Below are 19,714 nucleotides of genomic sequence, written 5' to 3'. Positions count from 1 at the left end.
AAGTCTGCGAACCAAGATTAGAGTACTGGAAGCTACAGTGATGATAGTGTTCAAGTACGGTTTTGAAGCGTGGACGCTTCGAAAAACAGAGGAGGATTTGCTAGATATTTTCCGGAGAAAACTCCTACGGATTATTTTGGACACCCGACTGACTGGCCGTATTTCAGGCAGTAGGCTGTACGAAAAGTGTGGTTCAATCCCACTTTTTAGGGCTATAATGAAAGAAAGGTTAGGATGGCTAGAGCACATTCTGCGGATGAAGGGTGATAGATTGCTAAAGATTGTCCATTTTCGACAACTGTCTAGGGCTAAACGGAAAACAGGTCGTCCTCGGTTGGAGTGGGAGGATGTCGTAGGAAAATATTTAAGAGAAACGAGAACTTCCTGGGAGTAGTTAAAGATGGAGGCTTTGAATAGGTTGGAATGGGGGAGGAGCATGCGTAACTGTGTTGGCCTCAGGCAGCCTGGTGTCGTGGTGAGTTATTAGTAGTAGTAGTAACAAATTTAAAGATAGGATTCTCAAACGTAAAGGGAAATTTATAAGATTATTTCGAACGCACAAAAATTTTTAAGATTATTCGAACGCACAAAGATTTAAGATTATTTTGAACGCACAAAAATGCATATTTCGAATGCATTTTAAAATGCATTATAAAAATACAAATAATAAAAGTTGTCATTATTTATTCATTAATGGGCATTTTCTACATTTATTCTTCTAATCGTCTTCAATTTTCCGCTAAAAAAAATATAAAAAGTATTTCTAACACCATTATTTTAGCTGGCGGAACAAAAATTATTACTAAAATTGGTGTTAAGATTTCTCCCGTTAGAATAGCGGAACTTTTTTTCTGGCACATTGCTCAAACTCCCAAATTTGAAATGAACATGTGCAGCAAAAGAAAAGTCACATTTTTACTCTGATTCCAAATAAACAAGAAAGGTTACTTTTAAAGCTGCCTATCAAGTGCTACTAAAATGAAAAAGTTTCGCATAATCTTAGAAAAAAGGGGAAATACCCCCAAAATATATGTACTCCTGATAAATATCGAGAATAAAAGAACAGAGGTTTGAAGAAGATGCAAAATTTTCTGTTTTTGCCGAGAAAGAAGCTGCAAAATTTTCTGTTTTTGCCGAGAAAAATAGTCAAGGATGCCTGTTTTTTTTCAAAGAGCTTCTCTGTCAGATTAACAGTAAAATATAAGCAGGGCTAAGGGTTTCATTCAAACTGAAATTTAAAGTAGCAAAAGTTATCACAAAATACCAAAGTAGCGTTTTCTTACTTTTTTGTTTGATGGGAACAAGCGTAGACGTCGAAGCTTTCTTCTATTTCCCTTCGTAACATATTTCCTTTCTATTTCCCATCGTAAAGTTTCTCCTTCGTAACATTCTAACTCTTCTCTAATTTTTTTATAATCTTTTTTCTAACATTACAACTTTCCTCTTGTATTTCAGCTGAAAAATAAATCATGAAGCAAGATTCAGAAAATGAATACTTTTTGTAGGATTCGTTTCTTCAGACCCAAATGACCAACAAGAGCAAAATCAGAAGCTATTTTTAAGCAAATTCTTGAATAAAAATGCAGATTTTGAGTAAATAAAGTTCTTGAAGTATAGTCACAGTCTTTCCGTTTTTCCATGTTTTGTTTATTTTGATTACGCATTGAAAATGAACCGTGAATCATGGTCCCAGATATTTGCAATTCTTTTTCTGCTTCAATATTGGCCTAATCATGCTGGTTTTCTGTTATTATTTTCTTTTAGTATAGTCGCAAGTGTTGCTCCATAATTGTGACTCAAGGGGCACAGTTGTGGCAGATACTTCACAGGACCTATACACCAAGGGTCTGCTTTAATCTTACTGATCGAAACCGTGACCCATGGGTTACATTTGCTGTAACACTTCACGGGATCTAAGAACTAAGGGTCTGCTTTAATCTTCCTGATCGAAACCGTGACCCATGGGTTACATTTGCTGTAACACTTCACGGGATCTAAGCACTAAGGGTCTGCTTTAGTCTTCCTGATCGAAACCGTGACCCATGGGTTACAGTTGCTGTAAGACTTCACGGGACCTACGCACCAAGGGTCTGCTTTAATCTTCCTGATCGAAACCGTGACCCATGGGTTACAGTTGCTGTAACACTTCACGGGACCTACACACCAAGAGTCTGCTTTAATCTTCCAGATCGAAACCACGACCTTGGGTCACAGTTGCGGCAACGTTTCACGGGACCTACGCTACAAGGGTCTGTTTAATCTTCCTGATCGAAACCACGACAGTTGCAGTTGCTGCAGTTACAGTTTCTGCAGTCCTTCACGGGACCTACGCACAATGGGTCTACTTTAATCTTCCTGATTGAAACCATGACCTTGGGTCACAGTTGCTGCAACACTTCACGGAACCTACTCACCAAGGGTCTCCCTGAATCTTGCTAATCGAAACCGTGACATTATCGACCGACAAATGACACACAACCAAAGAATCAATGTGAAATAGATATACCTGCAGGAATAAGGGGTTGAACTAGTACTAGTCAAGAGATTTTAGAGCCATCCGCAATTACTAAAGATTGGACACATTTTTCCACAACACTTATTTAATAACAAAAAAAAAACAGATCTTAAAGCATAGGCTACAATTGGAGATTATATTTGAAAATTCTACAAGTCAGAAAAGTAAATATCTATCTTTCTCTTTTATAGATTTTCTTTAAAATAACCCAAAAGGGCTCATGAGATAGAGAACTGGGGAGACTCTCAATCGCAGAAACAGCCTCGTTGTAGGTCTTTTCTTCGTAACCAGCGTATACACCGTTTATTCCAATTGTTGTATACATTTCCTTTACTTTGGATATAGATTCAGCATCGTTTTTACCATAATTGTCCTGGAAATATGAAATTAATAATAAATATTCGCGAAATGCAAGTGTTGCCAAAAAAAGCATATCTGTCTCAAAACTTTCATGAGCGTTTCCAAGACGAATTAGAATAAATTTATTGATAATAAGGCTTAAAGTTATCGAAGATGGTAGGCGAGGAAAGATATGGCCTAGCCTATTTCTCTCCCTAGTCTTAATAGCCGCGGCTTTGAGACTCCTAGATGAATAAATGAGACTCCTAAATGAGCTGCATTAATGCCCTCATATAGCAGACTAGGGGAAATACCTCCTCCCATCCGAAACAAATTGATTTGATAGACAGACTACTTAAAAGAAAAACAAAAAAACAAGCAAACCAAGAGAAAAAAAGGATCCTTTCTCGATCTATGAAACCCACCCTCACGGATAAATTCCCCTGGCGCCACCCTAAAAGCAATACAAATATACATCTATGGCAGCGCTTAGATGAAATAATAAGAAATATTACAAAATAAACTCCGTTAAATTGTATGAAGGATGTTCAGAGCGTGACCTTGATATGCCTCGAAGAATTCCAGAAAACATTTAGAATCCGTCGAAAAAAACCGTGAAAAAGCTCCCTCTGGAGTTTACTGGCTATTTAGAAGTGTATTCAAGCTGAAAGCAAGGTCATGTTTATATGTTGTAAGTCCTTTAAGGTGAATTCATCCATTCTCAAAGCAAAAAAAAAATAAAGTATTAGAATATCATCATTATTGCTAGCACCGAAAATGCCACATATATCACATAAAGAACATACTATTTCAATAATATGAATAAATTGATAAACTCAAAATTAAATCAATAATATTCGTAAATTATAAAAAGGTTTGTCCCAAGATAAATAAAAAGGGAAGTACTAATAGGGTACACGAACAGTATAAGATGTCTGGATGTTTGTACATCCTTTTGTAAATCTTATATAGACATTATATAAACCTTTTGTAAAGCTTATGAGATTAAAAAAAAGTTGCCTGAATATTCTTTATAATCAGCAATAATAGTTTCGCCTAAGTGAGTCTAAAGGAGATTCGGAGACAAATAATTTAGTTGAAAAAAAGAAAAATCTATTTATATTTCATTAGAACTTTACAGACTAGCAATTTTGCCTTACTGTTCTATGGTAAAAAAAAAAACATTTATGCTTTTAGATTCCAGTGAAATGATAAAATTCCCGTAATTTGTATTCACATAGGATAATAATACAAAGCATCACTGATTCAAAAACAAAGTTGCCCAAAAAGTAGTTATTCTAACATCTTATTTTATGTGTGTGTCCCTTCTTTTCTAATTAGTGGATTTAAATCACTGACAAAAGGTATATAATACAGATGTCCAACTGGTCCATCTTGTAATGTTAAAAAAGGTGTCAGACATTAGTCGTGTCTTTAAGCTATTCTTAGTGGCGGTGATGTATGTTTGAAGACAATGTTTCCCTGTTTATTGAATATTCAATTTAGTCAATCCACCTACACATGTTTTTTTTTTAATAATAAGTTTAAAACGATTATAGGTTAAAAATGGTGAGTAATCACAAGACAATTTATAATTTTTTTCATATGCTATTTTTAATCCTATCGATTATTTTGTAAAGGTGAAATAGTTTGAATCTCATTTCATGAACTAAGTTCAAATTCGTTCACTAACGAAAAGATGCCGACAGTTACTAAAGTGCTTCACTGCCAGACCAATTTTGAACCCAGTCTATTTGGTTCACTTTTTGCTGATTTCCCATACTTTTTGCTTATTTTGCTTATTTATACTTTTTGCTTATTTATACTATCCCATACTTTTTGCTTATTTATACTTTTTGCTTATTTTGCCCAGTTCCAATAAGATTTATCATGCTTCTCTCGTTAATTGGTCTCACAAACAATTTTAAAAAACTATAACATAAAATCTACTACTTAATTCTTGCCCTTTACCATGGAGAAACGGAGGACGGATGCCTATAAACGTTTCCCATTTGTATATATTCTACAAAATTTATTAAATGATTTTCAATTGGAGCAAATTGAGCAAGTTCAGCTACAAAACTGTGCGGAACATTATTCAGTTTAAATAGAATAAAAAGTGTCTGAGAAACGCAACTGAAAGAGTCATATTAATCACTTTTTGGCCTAATATACTTTAATGTAGAATGCTCTCTGATTGCTGCGAGACCAAAAAGCAGCTGCAAGAAGATGTACTTACCTCTTTACACTCCTTTAAAACATGTATATAACTCAAAATTTAAATTCAACTCGAAGACGAAATAAAATTGAAAATTCAAATACAAATCTTTAAAAAAAAGGAGAATAAAATTATGTATGTTAAAACTTTAAATACCAAATTCAAATACCAAAATTACACTTCAAAATTATAATACTGATCCCTCATCCAAATAATTATTGGGTCCCTTATCCAATTTATCATTCAAATAAAAAAAAAAGCCCGAGCATCAAAGCTAAATAAAACTCTTTTCCATAGCTCAAATCAAAGAGCTTAAAATTTACGCTTAAGTTCCAAAATTAAGAAACTCAAAATTCATATGTCAAATTTAAACTAAAAATTCACTCTCAAACCCCAAAATGGAAAATTCAACTTTTCTGTTCAAAATTCCAAATCCCATGAGATAATTCCATAATATACGTTCGGTCAGAAGAGTTATATTCTTAGTTTTACTTGTTATTGACTTTAAGGTATATTGAAATTCAGGATAAAACTACATACCTGTATTTTTTTTATTTTGCCCCAAAAAAATCCAGGCCCGTGATATAGGCTGCCAGCGATGACACCATTTCTCATGTTCGATTTAGCAAAAATATTATTTTTTTTTTAATTTGAGTTGATTCACTTAATTTAATTTTAAAAGCTAAATTAAAATATCTAAAATTTGATGAAACAAACTTTTAAAAATTCAAATCTCTCGGAAGCTCAGACAATTTGGTGCCTTTTCATTTTTTTTTCTTTTATAAATAATAATTTTTTTTGACAAGAATTATGCATTTATAAGAATAAATACGTTTTAAGAATTATGTGCCCAAGTTATTTTACTGTATCTTTTAGTCCCAAGAGTCAAAAATATTTTTTTTTCAAAAACAAAAATTCCCAAGATGTTGGTTTTTAATGAGACCAGTATAATGCAGTGCTAAATTCTACGAAAAGAAGAAATAATTTAGGAAAAAAAATGGACGCAAGAAGTGGTGTAAAAAATGAAAATCTCAAGTCAAAAATCAAAAATTAAAGAGGGACGGTGGTGCTATATGATCGAGATCAACAGGAAAAAAAGAAAATAAAATCAAAGTTTTGGATTAAAGTTTTATATAAACATTCGTAATTTTTAATATTAATTGCCTAGAGCATCCTAGAGCTATTAGTCCTAGAGCATCATAAAAATTCCATATATTTATGATGCTCTATATATATATATATATATATATATATATATATATATATATATATATATATATATATATATATATATATATATATATATATATATATATATATATATATATATATATATATATATATATATATATATATATATATATTATTTTCATATATAAAATAAAAAGACGTCTTGAATGTGTGCTCGAGCGGCATGTAAGTAAATTTTTTTTTTTTGGGGGGGGGGGGGGCCTGAGATATCATGATTTTTATAATTTCTCCTGTTATTGCCTAAGCTTTACATACATTTTTTCAACATTTTGATATTTTTTCACATTGATTACGCCAAATTTATACCTTAAAAATTTAATTTTAAATTTTCGAACTCAAGATTCAAATCACGATATATATATATATATATATATATATATATATATATATATATATATATATATATATATATATATATATATATATATATATATATATATATATATATATATATATATTATTTTCATATATAAAATAAAAAGACGTCTTGAATGTGTGCTCGAGCGGCATGTAAGTAAATTTTTTTTTTGGGGGGGGGGCCTGAGATATCATGATTTTTATAATTTCTCCTGTTATTGCCTAAGCTTTACATACATTTTTTCAACATTTTGATATTTTTTCACATTGATTACGCCAAATTTATACCTTAAAAATTTAATTTTAAATTTTCGAACTCAAGATTCAAATCACGAATTCCCATTAAAAAAAAAAATTAATGTTAAATTTAGAAACTAAAAGTTCAAATTACAATATCAAAATTTTAACCTCAAATTCAAAATCCAAATCTCCAAATTTAGTTATAGCCCTGTTTAACTCTTTAAATAAAAATCAGCTACACAAAATTCGGTAGAGATTAAATAATGAACTCTGAAAAACAAACGATTTGGCGTCAAACCTAAATGAATATATGAAATATATATATATATATATATATATATATATATATATATATATATATATATATATATATATATATATATATATATATATATATATATATATATATATATATATATATATATACATCATTTATATATCACTTATCATTAGCCATGGTGTTGTATAAGTTAAGGAAACGTATTTACTGGTTCGAGTGATCAGTAGAAACGTTTTTGACTGGCTCGAGAAAACGCGCCTTCAATCAAATGGTATATTGAATGGAGTACCTTAATGAGAGCCACCTGTTCTGGTGTTCCAAGTTCTAAGGCTTTTGCAAGAAGCCACGTGCATTTTCCATCTTGGATATCTGTACCAATTTTCCCTGTAGTACTAGGATCTCCAAAACAATCAAGGTAGTCATCTTGGACTTGGAAATATATACCTATGGGTATGACGGTATTTTCTATAGTTTTTAGGAGATCTATATCATTTTTTCTAGCCTAGAAAAAGAAACAGATTAGGCAAGCAATCGCACCTTGGATGCAGCTATATTATGGCTACTAGTACAACTACTTTGGATGCAACTAAATTAGGACTTAGTGCAGCATTGCTAAAAATGATGCAATCACAAGCAGGGCTATGGAGTTGGAGTCGTGGAGTCGGAGCTTTAGTAAATTTTTGCTGAATGGAGTCGGAGTTGGAGTCGATATATTGAAAATGTCTGGTGTCGGAATTGGAGTCAGAATCGGTTATAACGTATAACTGACTGTTACCCTGATCACAAGTCGACAATGGTACGATTTAAGGCAATTTAATGCAAAGTTGGCGCTAATTGCCTTTCAAGTGTTGTTGAATTAAGCGCTAGTTTATCTTATTAAAAGTGGCAAAGGCGAGATTTATGCCGTTTCTGTAAATTTTAGCGGCTAGAGTAGCGAGGGGTGTGTAAATCTTTCCCATTCCTTTTCTTTGGCTAGTTTCATAAGTTCTATTAAACAATAAGGAAAGTGTTGTCGAGGAAGCGATTATTTGACCCAATAATTGATTAAAATTCAATTAATTAAGTTCAATTAATTCAAATAGCCAAATGGTTGCAAATTTTCCATCGGAGAAATAATCAATTTACACTTCGTTGGGTTGAGACACTCTATTCAAAAGTATCTATTGTTAACATAAAAATAACGCCTTTGACTAAAAAACATTGTATTTCAAACTAACTGTTAAAAAGGGGCCTAGAAAAAATATGGTTATTAGCATCGATTGTGGTGGGGTGCTCTAGTAAACGGCAATACGGTAACACAGATTTCGGGACCTTTCTCAAGATGTACTACAAAAATACCCTTCTTCCACGTGAATATCTTTCTCCCAAAAGATTAAAATTAATGTTTTTGGATATCAGAAATTCGTAATAGTCGATACCAAAGGATCCATTAGCCATTTTAGTCTTTAGAAGATATTGTGAATATTCTATGCTACATACAAACCCTGTGAAAAAAAAAATGTTTGTTTAATCAATACCAGCGAAAACTTCTTAGTAAGATTAAATAAAAAAAACAAGTTTTTTTAACTGAAAGTAAGGAGCGACATTAAAACTTAAAACGAACAGAAATTATTCCGTATTTGAAAGGGGCTGTCCCCTCCTCAACGCCTCGCTCTTTACGCTAAAGTGTTTTATTGTTTTAAAAAGTAAAGTTGTGAGACAGAGTCAAACTTTAGCGTAAGAGCGAGGCGTTGAGGAGGGGACAGCCCCTTTCATATACGGAATAATTTCTGTTCGTTTCAAGTTTTAATGTCGCTCCTTACTTTCAGTTTAAAAACTTGTTTTTTTAATTTAATTTTTGAACGTTTTTGAATAAATGCAGGTTTTGATCTTGGCTCACAGTACATGAATAATTAAAACAAAATTTTAATATTAATTTACTTTTATTTGGTTAAATGGCTTTCTCGAAACTTGTTTCAATTTATTTATGAACGTTTTTATTAGTAATAAATATATGTAACTTACGAATTAACTTACATAACAAACTTCTATATTCATATATTTTTAATACGTATATTAGGGGGTTCACCCCCTGGTCAATATCATGCTCTTTAAGCTAAAGTTTGGATTTTGTTCCAATTCTTTAAAAATGACCGCTTTATCTCAAAGGCCGTTAATTAGAATAAATAGCTCTTATGAAATTACTAACAAATCTTTGGCTTAAAGAGTGAGGTTATTGACTAGGGGATGAACCCAATCATATATTTAATATTTTCTGTTTGTTTAAAGTTTTGATGTTGCTGCTGTTGCAGTTGAAAAACTTATTTTTTTATATTTAATTTCTGATCTTTTTTTTAAATAATGCTGGGAAGTCCGGCGTCCCCTTCATAGCAATGTCCCTTCCCCCATGAAAACTTCCTTCATGGAAAGATCCTCCTACATAACCCCCGACCCCCTCCCCACTACCAGGAAAAATCTCGCCTGAAAACGTCTGTACTGTATACTTCCCAATAACCAATACTATATGTTAACATTGGGTAAAGTTCATAACTTTCAGCCCTCCTCCCGGGAACTTCGGGGGATTAAGTCATCCTAAAAGACATACTTATAATATTTTCGAACATGCTGAAAAAAAATGGCTATCTCAAAATTTTGATCAGGTGACTTTGGGAAAAAAAATGAGCGTGGGAGGAGGCCTAGTTGCCCTCCAATTATTTTGGTCACTTAAAAATGGCACTAGAACTTTTAATTTCCATTCCAATGAGCCCTCCCACGATATTCTAGGACCACTGGGTCGATATGATCACCCCTGGAAAAAAAAAAATAAACTTTTCTGGCAAAAAAGGCAAAATTCCACATTTTACCACTTTGGTCACTTAAAAAGAGCACTAGAACTTTTAATTTCCGTTCCAATGAGCCCTCCCACGATATTCTAGGACCACTGGGTCGATACGATCACCCCTGGGAAAAAAAAAAAAAAAAAAAAAAAATTCTGGTTCTTGCTCTAAACTAGACCATGTGCTGGTCTCAAATGCAGCGTTATTACCACAGCCTGTTCATATTGGGTTGGATATGACTATTTTTACCTTTCTTTTCATTTAAATATTCAAATTCCATCTTTTAAAATTATCCATCGTTCTAGTCAAATTGTAAATAAAATGATCTGGGATCGGAAAGTGCAAATATCATGAAGAATCAGATGCACTTTTAGCTAAAATATTTGTAAATTATTCTAAGGATGTTGATCAAATTGATATTGACCTATTTTACCTTGAAATTGTTCATAGTTTAAAATTCGGGGCTAATAAAGTATTTAGAACTGATTCTTTCCGTCGTGGATCTCGTGTTTTAGGTTGGAACCTTAACCCGATTTTAAAGCAAAGCCAAATGAATACATCTCAAGCTTGTTACCTTTGGAATTGCGCGGGAAAACCGCGATCTGGACCATTTTATGATGGTATGAAATTGACTAAACGTGTTTTTCGGGCTGAGTTGCGTTTGCATAATGAAATTATAAAAGATGAAATTGGTTCAAGGATTACTAGTGATAAGAATGAGCTTTGGAGTTTGGTTAATTCTAGACGTCGTAATAATAATTGTTCACTAGATTCTAATAGTTCTCTGAAACTAGATGATTGGATAACTCATTATATTCAAGTTTTTTCATCCGGTGATGCGGCAGTTGAATCACGGCTTGGCTCTTTATTATCGGAAGAAATTTCAAAGCCCCGCCCAAATAGTAAAATATCTGTTTCTGTTGATGATGTAACGGTAGCAATTAAAGCTCTAAAAAGTAAGCATTCTTTTGATCATGATGGTATACATTCAAACCATATAAAATGGGCATCCCCCAAAGCAATCTTTCTCCTCGCTACTCTTTTTACTACTATTCTTTCTTCTGGAGTTCTTCCAACTAGCTTTTCTCGTGCTACCACTTCACCCCTTTCAAAAAAAGGAGGGAAGACGAATCGATGTTCTGATTACAGGCCGATTACTGTTTCGTGCCAGATTAGCAAAGTTTTTGAGTTAGTTTTATTAAAGTATTTGGAGTCTTGTAACCAAGGCCTGAATCAAATTGGGTTCCGTAAGGGTCTAAGCATGGATGTTGCTCATACCCTCCTTTCAAGAATAATATCCTTTTGTAAGCAATGGGTTAGAGTTTATACACTTGCGTTAGATTTTGTGGCGGCGTATGATTCAATTATCCATTCTTGGGCTATGACTGCGCTTCTGAAGAATAATACCCAACTTCCAGTAGTTTTGATTTTAAAAAAGTGGTATGGCTTCTCTCGTATTCGTATTAAGTGGAATAATCAGTTTAGTAATTAAAATGTTAAGTTATGTAGGGGGTTGAGACAAGGAAGCATTATTTCTCCTTTGATTTTCAATATTACTGTTTCGGGGCTGTTTGATCAAATTCAGTTGACTTTTATTTATGGTAAAGGTTATGTTCTGTTGTGGATTGCTTATGCAGATGATTTACTCCTTTTGAGTCGATCACTTCAGTTACTTCAACAAAATGTAGATGTTTTAGCAAAGGTTTTTAGTGAGCATGGACTTCGTTTTCGCCCTGAAAAGTGTCAGTTTTTAATTCTTGGTCCTAAGACTAATGATCTCGTTAATTCAGAAATTTCAGTACGTATTTATGATAGTATTTTAAAACCATTGGAATCTTTTTTATATCTTGGTGTGCCTTATGGACCAACTTTAGCTCTATGCCGTGCTTCTATTTCTAAAGCAGTCAAAAGTAGAATAGCGTCTAGTTTCGGGGCAGTAATTTGTCTTCGCGATCTTCTTTCTCGGAAATCACTGGCTCGGGTATATAATACAGTCGCTTTGCCTCAAATATTAGTTTTTTCATCGCTTCTCCCGTTTTTTAGAATTAGTAATATTGCGCATGTAAAAACCCCATTTTTTAATTTTTCTAAGTTACTTTGACGCTTTTATAAATCTGAATCAAATACTTTTTTAATGAATGCACATAAAATAAAAAACCCTGTTGATATTTTGGAGAAAAAGCAAAAGAATTTTTTATCCAAATTAAATGTTTTTTCTCATAATTTATATAGAGGTGCGCACGAAGCTTAATTTATTTTATTTTATTTAATTTTTGAATGAAGTATTAATTTGTTAACTGTTAATTTATTATCTATTGAATGAAGTGCTAATTTGTGTGGTAATTTTGATTGAAGGCCTTTGCGTATTTGTTGTTATATAGTTTAAAATAATTTTATGGCCAGTTGATTATCGGTTATTATTTTTATTTATTTCTTTTTTAATCTTCGTATTTGGAGGAAATAAAAAATTTGAATTGAATTGAATTGAAATAAACACGCATCCGTGATCTTTGTTCTGGCAAAAAATGGAAAATTCCACATTTTTGTAGATAGGAGCTTGAAACCTCTACAGTAGGGTTCTCTGATACGCTGAATATGATGGTGTGATTTTCATTAAGATTCTATAACTTTTAGCCGGTCTTTACTCCTTTTTTTGAAAATCATCCACATTTTCTCAGGCGCTTAACTTTTGATGGTTAAGATTAAACTCGATGAAACTTATATATTTGAAATCAGAATTAAAATTTGATTCTTTTGATGTATTTATTGGTATCAAAATTCCGTTTTTTAGAGTTTCGATTACCATTGAGCCAGGTCGCTCCTTATTTACAGTTCGTTACGACGAACTGTTTGATAACTGGTAGTGTTCTCTCTCATCATAGGCAGCGCAATATCGCTGCCTAAGTAAAGAGCGATGTGGGCACAATGTACATATTTTTTTTAAGACCAGGGCACTTCGTATAGAAGGAGTTGTTGTAGAAACTTCAAAAAGGGCTCATTCAATTGGAAATTGAAAGGGCTACTGCCCTTCTTAATAATCGAAAGTAATTGGAGGGCGACCAGCCCTCACCGCACCGATCAATTCCCAAACACATCCAGTCAAAATGTTGAGACAGTTATTTTGTTCAGCGTAGTTGAAAGGTCCGTAAATTATGTCTTTGAGGACGACAACCCCTCCCCCCACCGCCCTCAGGGCAAGGGTTGAAAGTTATGCCCTGAGGGCATATAAGGTTTTTATAGAAAGGGTGGTCGAATTAACTTCAAAGGGGGTTCATTGGATTGGTAATCAGAGGTTCTAGTGATCTTTTTAAGAGTAAAAAAGATCGGAGGGCAGATACACCCCCCCCCCCCACACACACAAACACACACACAAACGTCGTATTTTAAAACCAGGGCACTTCGTATAGAAGGAGTTGTCGTAAAACTTTGAAAGGGACTCATTCGGTTAGAAATTAAAAGGGATAATTCCCTTTTAAATAGTCGAAAGTGATTGGAGGGTAACCAGCCCTCCCCCAAGCCCATCATTTCCAACAACACACCCAATTAAAAATTTGATATAGCCATTTTGTTCAGCGTAGTTGAAAGGTCCAAAAACTATGTTTTTGAGGATGAAAACCCTCCACAACAGCCCTCAGGGCAAGGGTTGTAAGTTATGCCCTTGGGGCATTAAGTTTTGTATAGAAAGGGTGGTCGTATAAACTTCGGAGGGGGCTCAATGGATTGGTAATCAGAAGTTCTAGTGTTCTTTTTAAGAGCCGAAGTGATCAGAGGGCAGATACCCCCCCCCCCCCACACACACAGGTCTTATTTTCACCAAATGCATTAAATAAAAAAAAATTGAGATAGTCAACTGTTCAACAAATAGTCAAAAGATCATAGGCAGCTCAATAGCATTACCTAAGTAAAGAGCGATGTGGGCACAATGTATTATTTATTTTGTTTTTAGACCAGGGCACTTAATATAGAAGGAGTTGTCGTAGTAACTTCAAAAAGAGCTCATTCTATTGGAAATTGAAAGAGCTCATTCTATTGGAAACTGAAAGAGCTAGTGCCGATTTTAAGTCGAAAGTGATTGGAGGGCAATCGCCCCGCCCCCCTCAACGCCAATCATTGCCCAAAACACATCCAATCAAAATCTTGAGATAGCCATTTTGTTCAGGGCGATTTAAAAATCCAGAAATTATGTCTTTGAGGATGTCCCCCCAAAGCCTTCAGAGCAAGGGTTGTAAGTTATGCCCTGGGGACATATAAGGTTTTAATAGAAAGGTTTATTTTTATAGAAAACCCATATAAGGTTCTTATAAAAGAACGTCTTTATGGTCGTATAAACTTAGAAGGGGTCTTATTGGACTAGTAATTACAAGTTCTACACCCCCTTTTAAGATTAAAAGTGATCGGAGGGTAGCTACCCCCTTTTTTTGGTTTTAGACCATTGCACTTCGTATAGAATGAGTTGTCGCAGAAACTTCGAAAGGGGCTCATTCGATTAGAAATTGTAACATCTAGTTCCCTTTTTAATAGTCGAAAGTGACCGGAGGAAAGCCCCCCCCTTACGTCCATCATTCCCCAAATACATCCAATCAAATGGAGGGCAACTAGCCTTCCCTCCCTCCCTGACACCCTCTTTTCCCCAAAAGCATCCGATCAAAACTGTGAGCTAGATATTTTGTTCACAATAGTCAAAAAAGTATATGACAATGCCTTCAGGGTAGATACAACCCTTAAGAGCCCAAGGGCAAAAGTTGTAAGTTATGCCCTGGGCATATAAGGTTCTTATGGAACGGATGGTCGTATAGACTTCGGATCGGATGGGGCTCAATTGATTGGAAGTTGGAAGATCTAATGTCCTTTCTTAAGAGTCAAAAGTGAATGGAAGGCAACCATCCCCTCCCCCACATGCCTATCATTCCCCAAAACCAATCCAACCAAAATTTTAAGAGAATTATTTTGTTCAGAATTGTTGAAAGGTCCAGTTAATTATGTCTTTGGGGGTGTCAACCTCCCCACAGTCCTCAGGTTAAGAGTTGTAAGTTAGGCAATTCGTTCATTGTTTACATATAGTACATGTTGTTGAGAAAGATATGCATCTTTGAGCTGTATCTTACAAAAAGACGAAGGCAATACAGGTGAGCCTTTCAGAGAATGTTGAGGGGAAGTAATGAACTAAATAAGAACACGTTATGTGTATAGAGATAGCCGAAACAGCCTAAGTTTGTAATGACTGAGTGTATTAATTTGGGACATTGAGGAATTGATCTGACAGGTGATAAAGAAGGGAATGTTTGCATGCTACCACTACTAATACAACAAGTGCAACTACTACCACACTACTCTATTAGAATATAGAGGGAAAACTTGAACTAAATCAAAAGACGTTATGCGCATGCACATTGTCAAAAAAGTGTATTTCAACAATTGATTTGGTTATTAAGTTGGAACTCAGAGAATGTTAAAAGGGGAAAATCATCTGACCAAAAGACAATATATGCCCGCTACTACTAATACTTCTACCACTGCTACATCTATTGCTACTACTTCAACTATTACTTTTATTGCAACTACTTGTAAAGACAATACGTTAATACTGTTGTTGTTACTGGTACTACCGCTATTATTATTGATACTACTACTAGTAACACAAATACTACTACTATGACTACTATTACAACTATACCTAAGGTTAGGAAGGTAAAATTTTCAAGGATGTTTTTTTTTTTGGGGGGGGGGGCTGAAAGTAATTAAAACCCGCCGTCTGTATGTAGGTTGTCAAATGGGCGTAACAACAATATCTTAGGAAAAGTTTGGTCTCTGAAGTCGAAACTAACAGGGCTTGTTGTGGGGGATGTTAACCTAACCAAAAGAAAATAATTACGTCCCATTTCTACCCGTTTTACCTATACTACTACTTCTGCTGCTACTATTACAAATTCTACTACTTCTACTACCTCTAAAGCTAAGGCTACTACTATTAATTCTACTCTTACTATTACTACTGCTGGTAGTTAAACTAAGGGTATTAAGGCGAAAAATGTGGGTAATATGGAAACTGTATGGAACTAAATCGAAATACACTTGACAAACAGGTTGTTAAGAGGACGTATCAGAAGTGCTTCAGGAACGGTTCATGGTACTAAGTTTAAGTTGTGTCGAAGGGAATGTTGAAGGAACAAAAGGTGCTATGCGCATACTGCTACTAATGCTAACACTATTGCTAATACGCAAGCTAAGTGTATTAAAGTGAAGCTTTCAAGGAATATTTAGGCGGATGTTGAAATAAATCAAGAAGTATATTGCCATTTTAAGAGTGAAAAGAGATTGGAGGGCAAGTAGCCCTCCTCCCAAGCCAATTCATTTCCAAACACATCCAGTGTTTGCATTCACATCGAGTCAAACTCAAAACGAATTAAAATTAACATGAGTAGCGCTGACAACCCCCAAGCCTTCTCAAAACCAGAACATAACTTTCACTTTTCTGAAGAAAAAAATGACCATGGATTGTCAGTTTATTATACATTACCTGATAATTATTCCTTAAATTTCCAAGGATTCTTTATTTATTGAAGTCAAAAAGTGGAAACATTTAAAAATGTATTTTGTTTTCAGTAAAGTGCAAATTATTTTCTGGTCTTGAGAAGGCTTGGGGGTTGTCAGCGCTACTCATGTTAATTTGTTAATTTTAGCTTGTTTTCAGTTTGAATCGGTCATTTATTGTAATTTCTGTTCGTTTTGGGTTTCATTTATTTATTGATGGTGATTTGTGGTAGTTTTACGCTTGAAAGATTTGTTGACTTTATTTCTGCTCATTTCTGGCTTAATGGAGCTCTTCACTTTTCTCTGAAAAACTTGCTTTGTGGAAGACGTTTTTTAAAATTAATCGCTAAAAGGATATTCAAATCCTACATAGTTTGATTGGCTAGTAATATTTGTTTCGCAAGTGATTTAACAGCAAAATTAAAGCTAATATTAAAAAAAATTTCAGTCATGCCCAAGAGCGCTTATCTGCAGTAGCGTCAATTAACGAAACTTTAAGGAGGGGAAGGGTGACAAAATTTATTTCTTAAAATTAAGTGGGGAGAGGGGTAAATCTATCTTCGTCAATGAAAATGACAAGAAAGGCATTTTACAATGAAAATTCCACCTAAAAATATTCTCAAAAACCGGAGAAGTTGGCAAAAAATCTAGGGAGAGAAAATTTCCCCCCTCCTGTCGCACCCAATTGGCTGTCAAAAGCAGATGAAAGAAATCAGAAATTATGCGTTTTAAAACCGAAGAAAGACTATAGTAGTTGGCAATCAGAAAACAGGCTAGTATTTTTATACGTTGTGGGGTTTCATTTAAAAAGTATTAGCAACAATCTTCTATTGGTAGCTAAAGAATAAACGATTATATGTAATTTCCCAGTAAGTTAGAGGTACTATGAAGCTGTGACGCAGTGAAAGAGCTTACTACTTCTATTAAAAGCTCCGAAACTCTTTAGCTGGCAAATAGGCGTGTTAGCGTTTTGGTTCCACCTTCAGCTCGTTCGAGCCTTCGACCCTCGCAAATATAACCTCGTGTTTTTAAGCACATCTTGAATCTGTCAAAGCCATCAAATTTTACACCTACTATCGAACAAATGCAAATCAGAAAAAAAATGAAACCAAAAGATAAGAATCATTGAGAAAAAAAAAGTCATAACACTTATTTAGGAAATTTTAGAAAAAGTAACCATTTCTCGACCTATTTTCTTAGTTTACTGAAAATATGGGATTAAGCCGCTGATTCAATATGTGAAACACAAATAAGGAAACGTGAAAATTCAAATTTGAACTTTAAATTTAATTTTTGTTTGTTTCACCTTCATTCGGCGCTTTTGACGAAATTGTGAATTTGACTTTGGATGTCGTTACCAGATTATAGAAAAAAAATAAAGTAATGAGAAAGCTTAGATGCGGCAATGAAGTACCTTCTGACACCGTTCCATGCATGGCAATGGATGCATAGGTTTTGTAGGGCCAACCACCTGGCAAAGCTTCCTTTACCTGGTGATGATTGACAATAATAAAAAACCTCGGACAAAACAGCCCTTTTGTAGATGGCCATTAGCACGTCCACCGACCATCCAAACAGACCTGTTTACGGTGACCCACTGCAATGTTCGTGGTCTAAGAGTTTGACTAGTTTCTATATTTAGTGAACTGGGTCAAACCGTCTATCATGTGCATCAGTGAGACCAATTTCAACCATGACATACAGAGCAGTGAAGTTGCAATACAGGGATACACGCTCCCCAGGCGAGATCTTGAACGTAGTGAAGGCACTAGATAGGGAGGAGGAGGTGTCGCTGTTTATCTACAGAGCCATATACCATATTCATGCCTAAATATACCAGATTCAGCAGGTGAAGAGGCTCTGTGGGTTAGGATGACCCTCCCAAATAAGTCCGTGATTGTTGGTACCGTGTATAATCCTCCAACCTGCTAGATTACCAGCTACCTTGAAGCCTCCCTTTAATAGATTCGGGACAAGTACGCTAAGTCTGCCATTATCCTCCCTGGGGACTTCAACGTCCATCATAGCGTGTGGCTTCGTAGCAAAAATACTGACACGGAGGCGTCGGACTTGTATGATCTCTCTCTCTCATACGGGCTGGAACAACTTGTAAATTTTGAGACGCATCACGGCACAAACGGATCATCTCGTCTTGACCTCTTTCTTACAGATCGCCCTGACTCCTTTAAGGTAGATGCTCATGTTTTCACAAGTGATCAGTGACCACGTTGCCGGCATTGCACGTGGAAACCTTCGTATTCCGCCTCCAATAAAGCATGAGCAGAACATCTGGAAACACTCCTTGCTCTCAGCAGTGGAGAACCCTTTCTCCTTGAAGGCCCAGAGAAAGCTGCAGGGTGTGTGCTTTGTTTTTTTACAATAACCCACATAAAGGTATATAAGCAACGTATATAATTCACTGGAATGGCCTTATGGCATTTAAAAATAGATTACATAGATTATGGTAAATAAACAGATTTGGGTATGAAGACTGACAAATCGTGGGTAAATTGATAGTCATAAAAATTGCCAAAACACAATTAAATTGTGAAGAGTTGTGACGAAAAATACTTCGAAAATTTAAATATGAGAGAACCAGTTCTGGCTAGGAGACTTGTACTTCAAGATAACCTAAGAAAAAAACATTACAAATGCTAAACAAGATCACACCAGAGAGGGAGAGAGAAAAAAGGACTGTCTCCCTATCTGCCACCCTACTCTCTCCACCTAGAGTCTTAATCCTGAGTAAGGCTCTAATGCGTGTACCTTCTTTTTAATAGCCTATTCTTAAATTATTCTCACAAAAGTTAACAGAGAAACTACGAATTATTGGCATTCATGCATTAAGTAAAATAGATCATACCATTAGCATACCCAAAGCAATAGGCATGTATAGTGTATAATACGCAGTTTTATACTTTGCAATTTGTAAGAACAGATCCATTGACGTTTTTTCGAAGTCTAATTTTCCATTGGTTAGATAAGAGTGGGTATCAAGGCACTGACCAAGTGTTGTCTGAAAGGTAACCTGAAACAAAAATCATTTTATGGTTGTAGCAGAATCTTCCAGGGAGGGGAAAAGAGGGGGACATCTTCCTGGGAAGGGAAAAGAGGGGAAAATCTCCCTCAGAGGGGAAAGGGGGTAGAATCTTCCTGGGAGGGAAAAA

General features: G+C 34.7%; 1 protein-coding gene across 5 annotated transcripts in view; it reads right to left on the bottom strand.

Moving 5' to 3' along the window:
- Window positions 1-2,590: 2,590 nt before the first annotated feature.
- The window catches only part of LOC148953286 (uncharacterized), a 148,876-nt gene continuing 131,752 nt past the window's right edge, over window positions 2,591-19,714 (bottom strand). For all 5 annotated transcript variants that reach the window (XM_089088453.1, XM_089088452.1, XM_089088451.1 and 2 more), the window contains 3 exons: window positions 19,411-19,575; window positions 7,490-7,702; window positions 2,591-2,888 (listed from right to left, as the gene is read on the bottom strand). In XM_089088453.1, coding sequence (XP_088944579.1) covers window positions 2,688-2,888; window positions 7,490-7,702; window positions 19,411-19,575 — 579 coding nt within the window. In that variant the 3' untranslated portion in view covers window positions 2,591-2,687. The remainder of the gene's footprint in view (window positions 2,889-7,489; window positions 7,703-19,410; window positions 19,576-19,714) is intronic.

This window comes from Artemia sp. Qi Xiang Cuo, chromosome 4 (assembly GCF_049724085.1).
Source record: "Artemia sp. Qi Xiang Cuo chromosome 4, ASM4972408v1, whole genome shotgun sequence".
In the NCBI taxonomy this organism is placed as follows: domain Eukaryota; kingdom Metazoa; phylum Arthropoda; class Branchiopoda; order Anostraca; family Artemiidae; genus Artemia; species Artemia sp. Qi Xiang Cuo.
This window is presented reverse-complemented; position numbering and strand designations above follow the sequence as displayed.